This window comes from Asterias amurensis, chromosome 12 (assembly GCF_032118995.1).
Source record: "Asterias amurensis chromosome 12, ASM3211899v1".
NCBI lineage: Eukaryota > Metazoa > Echinodermata > Asteroidea > Forcipulatida > Asteriidae > Asterias > Asterias amurensis.
In genome coordinates this window covers 18,131,631-18,143,679 of record NC_092659.1, presented here as the reverse complement: position 1 = coordinate 18,143,679, position 12,049 = coordinate 18,131,631, and the positions used below count along the sequence as shown (strand labels likewise).

Below are 12,049 nucleotides of genomic sequence, written 5' to 3'. Positions count from 1 at the left end.
CAATCAACGCAAAACCGGCCAAGGGAGTCATCGGGTGCGGTGAAGCCTGCTGGACCGAACCTCTTTGCCGCTCCTTCAATCTCTGGCAGGGAAGTCAACGTGGGGTCTGTCAACTCAACAACGCAACGCACCTACAGACCGGCAGAGACAACGTGATCTCTGACAAGGAATGCATCTATTTCGAACTGTGATTCTGCCATAAAAACTTTGAAAACAGTTCGATCCGTTCCTTTTATTTTTAAAATACACAGCAACATGCTTGAGACCACTTGGCCATTTTAAGTTCATAAAGTTGTTTGTGTAAAACGCCGTATTTACAAAACTATTTCTCTTGTGACATTGTGACTTCTGGTAATCATTTTTTAAATAATCATTTCGAAATCAAACCACAACAGTTATAATATTTTGTGTTGTGGAACGTCAGATCAATTGGTGATTTTTCCACGTCCGCACTTAAGAATCTGTTCGTTTTAGGAGGATGCTGAATGCAATGTTGACTAAGTTATAACTACGAATTTCAGGTCTATACCACTGAAAACTTTGTGTCTGAAAAAAAAACTAATATAAACTAATATAAGGGCCTCGATGGCTGTCTCTTTTTATGAATTATTCGAAACTAGACGTCATTTTATGTCAACAGTATTTTTATCTTTGCATTTAAAGGAGGAAAAGGCAAAACTCGTGTCATTTTTGATTGAAAATAATCGAAAGTCAGGAATGAACACAAAATACCAATAACAACGCATCAGCTCTCGTCCTGTCCCTGATTTACTTTTTTTTTCTTTCTTTTTTTACGAATAGTTGTGTGTTTAAAGGCACTGGACACTATTGGTATATTACTCACAATAATTGTTAGCACCAAAACAACTTTGGTGACGAGCAATGGAGATGGTTTAAAAACATTGTGAAAAATGGCCCATCCAAAATAAAGTTGTTGTTTTTTTTGAGAAAGGGGTAATTTCTCACTCAAACTGAAGCCTTTTCTTATGTGTATCTGAAAACTTTAATTTGATAACCAATAATGAGTCTATTTTTTCAAAAGACTGTTATTCCAATGCCTTGTGGGGTACACCAAGTGAGAATACTGGTCTTTGACTATTACCAAATAAAATGTGTCCAATGCCTTTAAGTCAAAATTGACTCATAGAGCGGTCAATTTCTACGGTTTAAAAGTAAGGGGTTTACTATAAGGCAACTTAGACCGAAGGTTGCTCGTGTTTAAGCAAGAGCCGTTAGTTTCACCACAAGTGGAGGCAGACAATCAAATTTTATTATAATTTTCTCCAGCGCAACTCTCTGCCGTTGTTAATCATCTATATCCAAGCTGTATTAATGTTTTCTACGGTACATTGTTCTGCTATTATTGACGCATGAAGTGGTGTTCAATTTAGTGTACAATTGCAATAAGCGTTGCCCTCGAAGTATATGGCCTGGAAACTATTCGTAACTACTCAATTTTTTTTAACACTCACTTGACGAGCAATGGAGAGCTGTTGGTAGTATAAAACTGCTCCCTCGTAAGGTTTTTGAGAAAGAGCTCATTTTCACTCAAATTAAAAACTTCAGACCTGAAGCCTTTTTAGGCATCTGATTTATGCCACAAGGTCACGGTGTTTTTCATTGCTAATTTTTGTCTTGCAACTTGGATGATCAAAATGATTCGAACTTTTCACAATTTTTTTATGGTATGCATATGTTGGGACACACCAAGTGAGAATACTCTTCTTTGACAATGAAATTACCAACATAATAGTGTCCAGTGTCTTTAGGTGGGCGTCTGCGTGCGTTTGATAGTAGGGACTTTTCGTTTTCGACGACGGATGGTTCTGCGACGGTAAAGATGACATTTGGCGTCATCTGCGCATGCGTCGGCTTTGAGGACGGTCGTCCCTCAATTTCTACGACAGTACTTGGGATGAACCTTCGTTGTGCTGAAAACGACAACGTTTAGCTGAACAACCGTCGCAGAACCATCCGTCGTCGAAAACGAAAGGTCCCTATTGACAAACTGGCGCTAAAATGTAGTGGTAGCAAAAGTGATACAGTTTTGCCTGTTAATATACTTATTCTAAAATATAGTTTATGAAAATGGGTTGATGAACTGCAAAACTAGATTATTTGAAAGATCACACAAATAATGCTTTGGTTTGAGGCAATTGCTGTAATGCGCTATAGTATAATTAATCGATATAATATTAATAGAGTGTCTGTACGCATGCACAATGTACTTAACATATTTTATGGAAAAGCCAATTGAAATGTCAAACATGTAAAACATATTCATTAGGATATGTATCACTATACAGTGGTCATTAACTTAAGAAGGGCCCACTTTCATGGTATCGCAATAAGGAGTAACTTTCTGCTTACAGTTCTAGAATATGAGTTCTTCATTTGGTGCTCGCACAAAGACAAAGCAGAGCCTTAAATTTAAGCCATTGGCCGAATTTGTAAAGGTCAACAGCACAATAAAATCTCAGCACAGAATACTCTTGCTAAGAAGAAACAGGTTACCAGTCAAAATACAACGTTATGTTTGCAATTTGTAACTGGTTCCTTGCAGAATTTTTACTTAGCAGAATATTCAGCCAAGGAAAAACCTCTTCGGTATTTTTGATGTTGGTATCGATTGGAATGCAGTAATTCCTACGATATTAATATAACTTTATGAATATTTCAAAATGTAAGAAAGCAAAATAAAATCACTCTTCATTTCATCTGATGAGTCAAGTTCTTCTTTCTTACTTCGAAGGAAGCTCAACACCGGGAAGAACGCATAACATCTCAAAGAGGAGGTTGGCAGCTAGCAAGGCTGTTGTACCAAACGGGTCGTACTGAGGCGACACCTAAAGGACGCGGAAACAAACATAATTAGTCCTCTTTGTCCTTCAACACATTCAAGTCACTTCTGAAATCCCACTTCAGGAGGCCTACCATTAATGACTTATTTATTTCGTCTGTGCCTCAGCGCCTTTAAAGGCAGTGGACACTATTGGTAATTACTCAAAATATTTATTAGCATAAAACCTTTCTTGGTGACGAGTAATGGGGATAGGTTGATGGTATAAAACATTGTGAGAAACGGCTCCCTCTGAAGTGACATAGTTTTCGAGAAAGAAGTAATTTTCCACGAATATGATTTCGAGACCTCAGATTAAGAACTTGAGGTCTCGAAATCGACCATCCAAACGCACACAACTTCGTGAGACAAGGGTGTTTTTGCTTTCGTTATTATCTCGCAAGTTCGATGACCGATTGAGCTCAAATTTTCACAGGTTTGTTATTTTATGCATATGTTGAGATACACCAACTGTGAAGGCTAGTTTTTGACAATTACCAATAGTGTCCACTGCCTTTAAGCAAACATTTGATTTAGGCGTGTTATAAATCATTCATTGATTGATAAGGGTTTGGTCATGGGCGTGGCCTTAGGGGTTGTCTTACCTCGACTAGATCTCCACCAATGATATTCATGCCTCTACATCCGCGTATAATCTCAAGCCCCTGTATTGGGGTTAGCCCGCCAATCTCTGGAGTCCCTGTAAAAAAAACAAATTATTTTATTGGTGATATTTCTCTTCTAAATCTTGTTTCAGCAGGCCTGACTTTATTCTGACAGTCCCCTTAAAGGCAGTGGACACTATTGGTAATTACTCAAAATAATTATTGGCATAAAACCTTACTTGGAAACGAGTAATGGGGAGCTGTTGATAGTATAAAACATTGTGAGAAACAGCTCCATCTGAAGTGACCTAGTTTTCGAGAAAGAAGTAATTTTCCACGAATTTGAATTCGAGACCTCAAGTTAAGAACTTGAGGTCTCGAAATCAAGCATCTGAAAGCACACAACTTCGTGTGACAAGGGTGTTTTTTCTTTCATAGTTATCCCGCAACTCCGACGACCGATCGAGCTCAAATTTCCACAGGTTTGTTATTTTATGCATATGTTGAGATACACCAAGTGAGAAGACTGATCTTTGACAATTACCAATAGTGTACACTGTCTTTAAAGGAACACGTTGCCTTGGATCGGACGAGTTGGTCTATAAAAAGTGTTTGAAACCGTTTATTATGAAATGCATATGGTTAGAAAGATGTTTTATAAGTAGAATATAATGATCCACACAAGTATCACTCAAAATTGCACGGTTTTCATTTTACGTCGCGAACTAGCACGGTCGGCCATTTATGGGAGTCAATGGCCGACCGTGTTAGTCGACGAGGTAAAAAGAAAACCGTGCAATTTTGAGTGATACTTGTGTGGATCATTATATTCTACTTTACAACATCTTTCTAATATACAATATCGATTTGATAACAAACGGTTACAGAACGCTTTTCAAAGACCAACTCGACCGATCCAAGTCAACGTGTTTCTTTAAAGACACTGGACACTAATATTGGTAATTGTCAAAGAACAGTCTTCTCACTTGGTGTATCTCAACATGTGCATAACATAACAAACTTGTGAAAATTTGAGCTTAATCGGTCGTCGAAGTTGCGAGATAATAATGAAAGAAAAAAACACCCTTGTCACACGGAGTTGTGTGCTTTCAGATGCTTGATTTCGAGACCTCAAATTCTAAATCTGAAGTCTCAAAATCAAATTCGTGGAAAATTCCTTTGTTCTCGAAAACTACTCCACTTCAGAGGGAGCCGTTTCTCACTATGTTTTGTACTACCAACCTCTCGCCATTACTCGTAATACCATGTAAGGTTTTGTGCTAATAATTATTTTGAGTAATTACCAGTGTCCACTGCCTTTAAAGCCCATTGGACACTTTCGGTACAGAAAAAAAAAAGTTCACAAATTTACAAATAACTTTACAGAAGGTAGTGGTGAAATACTTCTCTTGAAATATTATTCCATGAAATGCTTTACTTTTTGAGAAAACAGTAAAACAATTCTCGTTAACGAGAATTACGGATTTATTTTAAACACATGTCATGACACGGCGAAACGCGCGGATACAAGGGTGGGTTTTCCCGTTATTTTCTCCCGACTCCGATGACCGATTAAGCCCAAATTTTCACATGTTTGTTATTTGATATAGAAGTTGTGATACACGAAGTGTGGGCCTTGGACAATACTGTTTACCGAAAGGGTCCAATGGCTTCAAACACTACCTAATCAACGTTTACAAACTTGTACACAGAGAGACAGATTATTTTAACCAACCTGTTCCTGGAGCGAATCCTGGATCTATACCATCAATATCAAAGCTGATGTAAACAGGAATGTCTCCCATTATTAGTCTGACATCTGACATGAGAGAGGTGAGCGATTTGTGGTAGCACGCCTCAGCTCTTATGACACGAACACCCTGTTACGTCACAAAATGAGCAACATTAATCCATGAAAAAGTGGCTTGTGAAATCGAGTACGTCACAATTCTAACCCAAATCGAAGCCATAGGCGCAGTCACTGCAAGTGGTACGGTGGCGGACTTGCGCCTATAGCCTCATTTTGGGTAAGAATTATGACGTCATACCTGAATATTAAGAGAGGCTAGGCGTATAGTAAACAGTAAAATAGTAAACTTGCGGGTTACTCCTGAAGACGAACATAGTATACCGAAACGTCGAGACCATACCGGTGTCAGATGCAATTGTGTCCGCCATGCAATACTGTCCGCTCCGGACACTTTTGCATATGCAATTGTGTCCGGGGCTATGCAAAAACCGTCCGGTGGACATATATGTGACTGTACATGTATGTGCGTGCGCAAGCGAGCGTACATGCACTGAACCTACGTATATATACAATATGAATATTCACGTACTTTATGATTGCAGCGAATACCCAACGACCGAACATTTCCCATGTCATTCATGACATGCACTTAGCTTGTAAAAGAAAATGGCGAACGTTTTCCGTCGACCAAGGGTGTTTACACTGCAAGGACGGTTTTGCACGGGGGCGGACACAACTGCATATGCAAATGTGCGGACACATTTGCATTATGCAGCAGCGTCCGGGCGGACACGATTGCATATGCAATAATGTCCTCCGGATAGTATTGCATAGAGGACATAATTGCATGCTATCCCGGCTCTTACTTATCAGAGCCAACACTCCGACTGAAGAGCTGCCACAAGTTTAGTTTCTTCCAACTCATACTCGCCAGGTTTCTCTGCCACTCCGTGTCATCTTCGGTGTACTGGCTCCCTCGAATGCCAATTTGAATCATTTTCTTGGGATCGACCAGCTCTTCCTCGATCGCACGGCGGAAGGGGGTTCCGTGGGCGATCTTCTCCCCCTGCATCACGTCAGACGTATCCCCGTGTGCATCAACATGCACAAGTCCAACCGGCCCGTACTTATCCTGTGCAATTTGAAGAACAAAAGCATGAAAAGCTGTAAATTGTAATTTTATTCTTGTTGTCTATTTTTGATATGCCTTTCTTGTATGTATTGTATAGTCTCCTTTACACAGGAAAGACAATTTCATGTTTTTTTTTATCATGACAATAAAATCTTTTTAATCTTTGTTTAAATCTTTTTAATTAATATTTTGCATTGTGAGGCATTGCATGCTAGGTATCAATTAATATTAGGTTTGTGGTAACACCATGTGTGTATCTACCATTTTGTTCTTTAGAAAACTTGTCTTGCTTTATATGATACTACCACAGAGAAGATTTTTTTGGAATTCGGGAGACTTCTCAGTTCCGACAAAAAATGTTCCTGCTTTTTAAACCTGAGCGGAAGGTAGGCAGCGGCCAGTGGTCGATTTCACAAAGAGTTAGGACTAGTCCTAACCTAGGACTATATGGGAGATATTAAAAACTTAAGGCTAGTCCTAAGTTGGGACGAGTAACTAGTCCAATTTCGAGTATTAACTCTTTGTAAAATCTACCCCGGGACTATCGCCTTCAGCTTTATTAGTGTATCGAGGGGTAGGGGACATATTAACTTCACTACCGCGGAGTAAGTTCTTGTAATTGAACTGCCAGCATGTGTTACGGTCTTCGGGCACGCTTGCCGCATGACGACTTACCCGCCCCACCCCAAGCCTCGCTTAACAGCGGGTAGTCGGGTGCACTCTTACCTTTATTGCTTGAAGAACCGGGTAGGTAAGGGTATGGTCTCCACCGAGCGTCAACGGTTTACAACCCTTGTGGATGATTTTATCGAAGGATTCTTTGATCATGCGCACTGATCTCTTCAGGTCATACATGGTTATGTCGACGTCACCAATGTCAGCAACTTGCAAACAGGTATAGGGGCCAGCACCTTTAAAGAGGTGAGCATATTAATTTGGTTACATTTTTTTGTTTCACTCTGGATGCTGGAAAAACATTGGGACTTCCTATCCACTCAGATTCGTTATAACGCATAAAGTTATGATGTTTCCTTTTTTTTAGATTAATATGTAACAAATTGTGAATGGCTTCTTCTTCAGCTCGAACAACAAGATTACCCACATTTTAAATCTTCATTTGCGGACGTATAAACAACAGGAATTTTCACAGGTTTATAGGTCAGCATAGCCTGAACATCTGACGTCACACTTCGAGGCTCATACGCCAGAGAGCTACCATCAGCCTAGGTCCAGTCGATCCCCATCATATATTACCTTTTACCTAACAGTCATTATGACCGAATGCAGCTGCCAAACGTCACATCTAACCAATCAAAACACTGACGGAAAGCTTACGTCCCAGTACGTTTATTCAATGAAATCATTGGGTGCGTTCGTTTTAATAGCTTCACATGGGTCGACCCCGCAGTGCTCACTCGGGTGAGCCCCTGACAAGAGCTAATCGAACGATCACACTCGCCCTCTCTAGGTGACGGTATGCACCTCAGGTCACCCCAAATGACCCACTCCACCAAGCAGGGCTCTGGGGCTGACCCAGGTGAGCCCCGTCAAAGCTACTGTATTCGAACGTACCGGGACAGACCGGTGTCGACCCAGGGAAGCTAAACGAACGCACCCATTGTATCTAGTGAAGTCACTGGTTCTACAAAGCAAGTAACTGTCTATCAAGTTGTGGGTAAAGTTGGGTACCAGTCTAGGTCGGTCTATCTTACCCAGGGAGTTTCGGTTCCTTACGAGGCACGACTCAGATCGTATTTGCCTTGGACCTAGTCTGGTCCCTGACCTGTACGATGTGCCAATATCCAGAGGAATTCCAACAAAGCAGGCATCCAGACCTTTAAATGAAAAGATAAACGGTTAAAGCGTCTGTATAAGTTTGGCAATTAAAACTTACGTAGAGGTACACAAGCTTCGAATAGTATGCCTTTTAGGAAACTTGTACCATTGAAGAAATGTATTTTCCTGCGTTACAGCGTATAGCAGGAAAATATTGTCTGTTGGGCACTAGCAAGCGCGTACGCTTGCAAAGAATTTGGTATGCAAAGCCCAAGTTGGGCTAAGAAAGTAGCCCAAGGTGTGGCGCATTCATTGATCTCCATTATGCAAAGGCCTACCTACTTATGGAAAGACAATCCCTTTGCCGACTCAGTTTTCCCTCCTCCAGTGATTGACAGCCGCGCACGACTTCACCATCAGCATTTTTAGTTTGTTTGATCCGATTCCAATTGTATTTATCCCCAAATGGCAATTAAAAGGACGAAAACTTCTCTCTGCTTGCAGCAACTCCGTTTAAAAGTGTACAGCGCATTTCGTGTGACGAACGGTCTTCAACCGTTTGAAAAAATACGCGCGCGGCCTGCGTTTAGACGCGATGTCCTATCCAGTCAGTATAATGGAGATCAATGGGTGCATTCCTAAAGGCGCCACAACAAAGAGAATGGGTTTGGGATCATTCTAGCCCGCGAACACCGTTCTGCTGGGACGGGTTTATTTTAAATTGAGAGAATACATGTTTTTACTATAAGAAATTTAATAAGGGTGATACAAACCAGACACAGATTGGAACGGTTTCCATAAGTTATTACAAACCGTAAATCTAAGTTGTTTTATAGCTTAATTTTAGGGGACGAAATTATTCATGGCCCTTAGAATTGAAAGATGTAAACATTTATATTCGGTGACAAGAGAAAAAAGACAAAGGAACTGAATGTCATTACCATAATGCAAATAGAGTTACTTTAACAGGGATATATTTAATTACTTCTAGAATTATTTGCATTAAAATTATTTGAGAAGTGTATTAAGTTTCCATTTAGCTAAATTGGTAACAAAATTAAGCCTAAGCTTTAAGCTTTCGCAAAATAACGTGAAGTGTAGATTTATTCATTTTGCTAAATTTGTGACGGATAGTAGGCCACAAGGTTTTCCAGAGTCTTTTAGCTCAAAGAGTTTTATCTCTGGTTTTTAACCCTGGGCACAGTAAGTGGGAAAAGTTCCACATGGAGCAGTCTGAAGGGCCATGTGTGCAATGGCACGCAGACTGTCATTTGCATTGTAAATGTATGTGTGGTATACTGAATATCAGAGAATGACAAAAAGGATGTAATACAATGTAATGAGTAAAAGTACTGAAAATGTAAAAATCAGTTGAATAAACCAGCCCAGCAGCAAGTTCGGCAGGCTCAACTCAATTTTGGTGTAAAATTGTGAAAATTATTATAATTAGGATAATTTTGGTTTAATGTTTGTATGTTGTCAAGGCACGCTTTGCGTGGAAAACAGACCTGCGATTATTATCTGACCTTCTCAGATAGTGTATTCCAATAGAAGATTGCTCTGTCTGTGGGACATAACCACGCCAGAATTCCGGTGTCAGATGCAATTGTGTCCGCCATGCAATACTGTCCGCTCAAGAACCGTCCGGTGGACATGTAACATGACTGTACATATGTGCGCGCTTAGCGATCGTGCATGCACTGAACCTATACGTATTATGCAGCATGAATATTCACTTATTTTATGATTGAAGCGAATACCCAACGGCACGGCCGAACATTTCCCATGTCATTCATGACATGCACTTAGCTTGTAAAAATTGACCAAGGGCGTTTAACTTACTGCAAGGACGGTTTTGCACGGGGGCGGACACAACTGCACATGCAAACGTGTCCAGGCGGACACAATTGCATTATGCAGCAGCGTCTGGGCGGACACGATTGCATATGCAAAACCGTCTGGCGGACATTATTGCATATGCAAAACTGTCCTCCGGATAGTATTGCATAGAGGACATAATTGCATGCGACACCGGCTCACAATACAAACGAATTCAACAAAAGCTACCAACCTTCGGATGTGTTCTGATATGGGAGTCTGAACATGGTTGCAATTCCACCGGACCGGGGGCTGTCCAGACTGCACTTTGGCTGGTTGAACTGGTTGTCGTAGCATGGGGATGTCCCACTCAGATGTCGGTGTACTGCATCACACAGTGTCGAACGTATCTTCGTCTGTTTCTGCATTCTCGCCAAAGAGCTGCACAATGACGTCCGGAACATGATTTGTTTTCTTGTTGTAAATTTCAGTGATTTGAGAAAATAGAATTTAGCTGTTGCAAACTGCCTACCAAACCTCAAGGACTCTGGCAAACAAATAGTTAACGGCCTACGTTGGATCATATAGCAGAGTCTGCAGATATTATGCAGAAACCGTTCGACCGGGGTTCAATATTTCATTTATGGTTCACAGATCACCTATTTTTTAAGCAATGTTTGCCTTATAACGCTGGATGTGCTTTTGTTATAAGGCCAAGTAAAACAAAGTTTCAGTTAATTGTCCAGGTTTTTCCGAAAAGAGGAGGATGAGGGCACTTTGTTTTCTTTCAAAGATTCAAACCATAGTTCAAACTGGCCACCACTTTGTAGAGTCACCACATGTAGTTACAACTTCTTAGAAGATTTGTAAGTTTATTGAAAAATACACCGAAAAGTTGTCTTTTTTAAGAAAAAAAGGGATAAGGAAGAGGACGATTAACTGGTATTTTTTGTTATTTGGCCAGTACCGAATCAAGGTCCCCTACACACGTACACGGCGTCTGGGGTGGTGTTTATTGGATTTACATGTATAAAGGGCAAAGTGCGGTAGACAGTGCGTGTGTTTTTGAAACACCGGGGAAACATGATGAGAATGTGACATTGGTAACCACTTGTGTGCAGACCGCGCGGCCTCGTAAAAGTACACGGTCACAAGGTCATCTCCAGATAAAGAACATTATGTTCGGTTTTTCTCGCTCTTGAAATTATTAACAAGACAAACTGATTGTGGTTATTTTAGAAGATACGTCAGCTTTTGATATTTAAAACCTTTTTGAGAAACCTTTTTTTTTTTGAAATACAGTATTTTATTTGAATTTGAATCTGAGAAGCGATTCTGTCAGAACCAAAACCAATATTATGACCAAAAAGGTGCATCATCATTGGCTTGGTGAATATCCAAGATATGTCCAACTTCTGGAGGGCACATCACCCCCCCCCCCCCCCCCCGCCCCTCAGACTTCCATGATCGTCGCTGCACGATCGACGGGTGGTGCTAAGTGCCAATATACAGCCCCCCCCCCCCCCCCCCCCCAAATAAAAACAAATAATATTAGTGTCTGATCATGTACGGGACGGGCCTGTTTAAAAACAACTATTACATGACGGTACGTAGTTCCCTTCGATTTCGTGCATTCACATGTTATTCCATACGTAGTTATAGAATATCAATCCATTCGCTCGGCCCCAGGGGCCAGGTCTCTATCCAGGACCGCTGGGATGGGCTAATCAGTTTGGGCACCAAGAAATACGTCGATGCAAATTTGGTTTGTTTTTGTTATTTTGGCGCTCCGTATTCCATGCCCCTCGATTTTCCATTGAAATAATACCGGTAGTCAGAAGACTAAAAATGGACAACTCAAAGTCATAGTATTATTAGGACTGACTGTTGAAAATGTTGTGATTATTTATTACTCATAAAAAAAACTTTTATAATAACCTTGTGATCAGTAAAAACAAATTCATCAATTTTCTGTTGGTTCTGTCATAAGATATCCCTGTGCCTATCGTCCAAGCGTCCAATGTAAATATAACTGTACAATGTAAATAGCCGTCCAATGGTGATGACGAACGTGCGTGTTGCATGGATGGTTGATTTGTTGCCAGCGTGGCCGTTGATGGCGTGTGATT

The 12,049-nt window shown here is 40.6% G+C and overlaps 1 protein-coding gene across 1 annotated transcript; it reads right to left on the bottom strand.

Moving 5' to 3' along the window:
- Positions 1 to 231: 231 nt before the first annotated feature.
- On the bottom strand, positions 232 to 10,536 carry LOC139945283 (guanidinobutyrase-like). Its single transcript, XM_071942622.1, has 7 exons — positions 10,174 to 10,536; positions 8,039 to 8,161; positions 7,053 to 7,237; positions 6,126 to 6,326; positions 5,180 to 5,324; positions 3,445 to 3,539; positions 232 to 2,846 (listed from the first exon to the last, which is right to left on the bottom strand). Exons 1-7 carry the CDS (start codon positions 10,502 to 10,504, stop codon positions 2,742 to 2,744), a joined length of 1,185 nt encoding a protein of 394 aa, XP_071798723.1. The 5' UTR covers positions 10,505 to 10,536; the 3' UTR covers positions 232 to 2,741.
- Positions 10,537 to 12,049: the final 1,513 nt, after the last annotated feature.

Excerpts from the sequence above, each read along its gene's own strand:
- LOC139945283 (XM_071942622.1), bottom strand. The coding sequence starts at position 10,504 with ATGATCCAACGTAGGCCGTTAACTATTTGTTTGCCAGAGTCCTTGAGG. Across the intron at positions 7,238-8,038 it reads AAGGAACCGAAACTCCCTGG|GTGCTGGCCCCTATACCTGT; the intron begins GTAAGATAGACC and ends ACCTCTTTAAAG. Across the intron at positions 6,327-7,052 it reads CGGTTCTTCAAGCAATAAAG|GATAAGTACGGGCCGGTTGG; the intron begins GTAAGAGTGCAC and ends CAAATTGCACAG.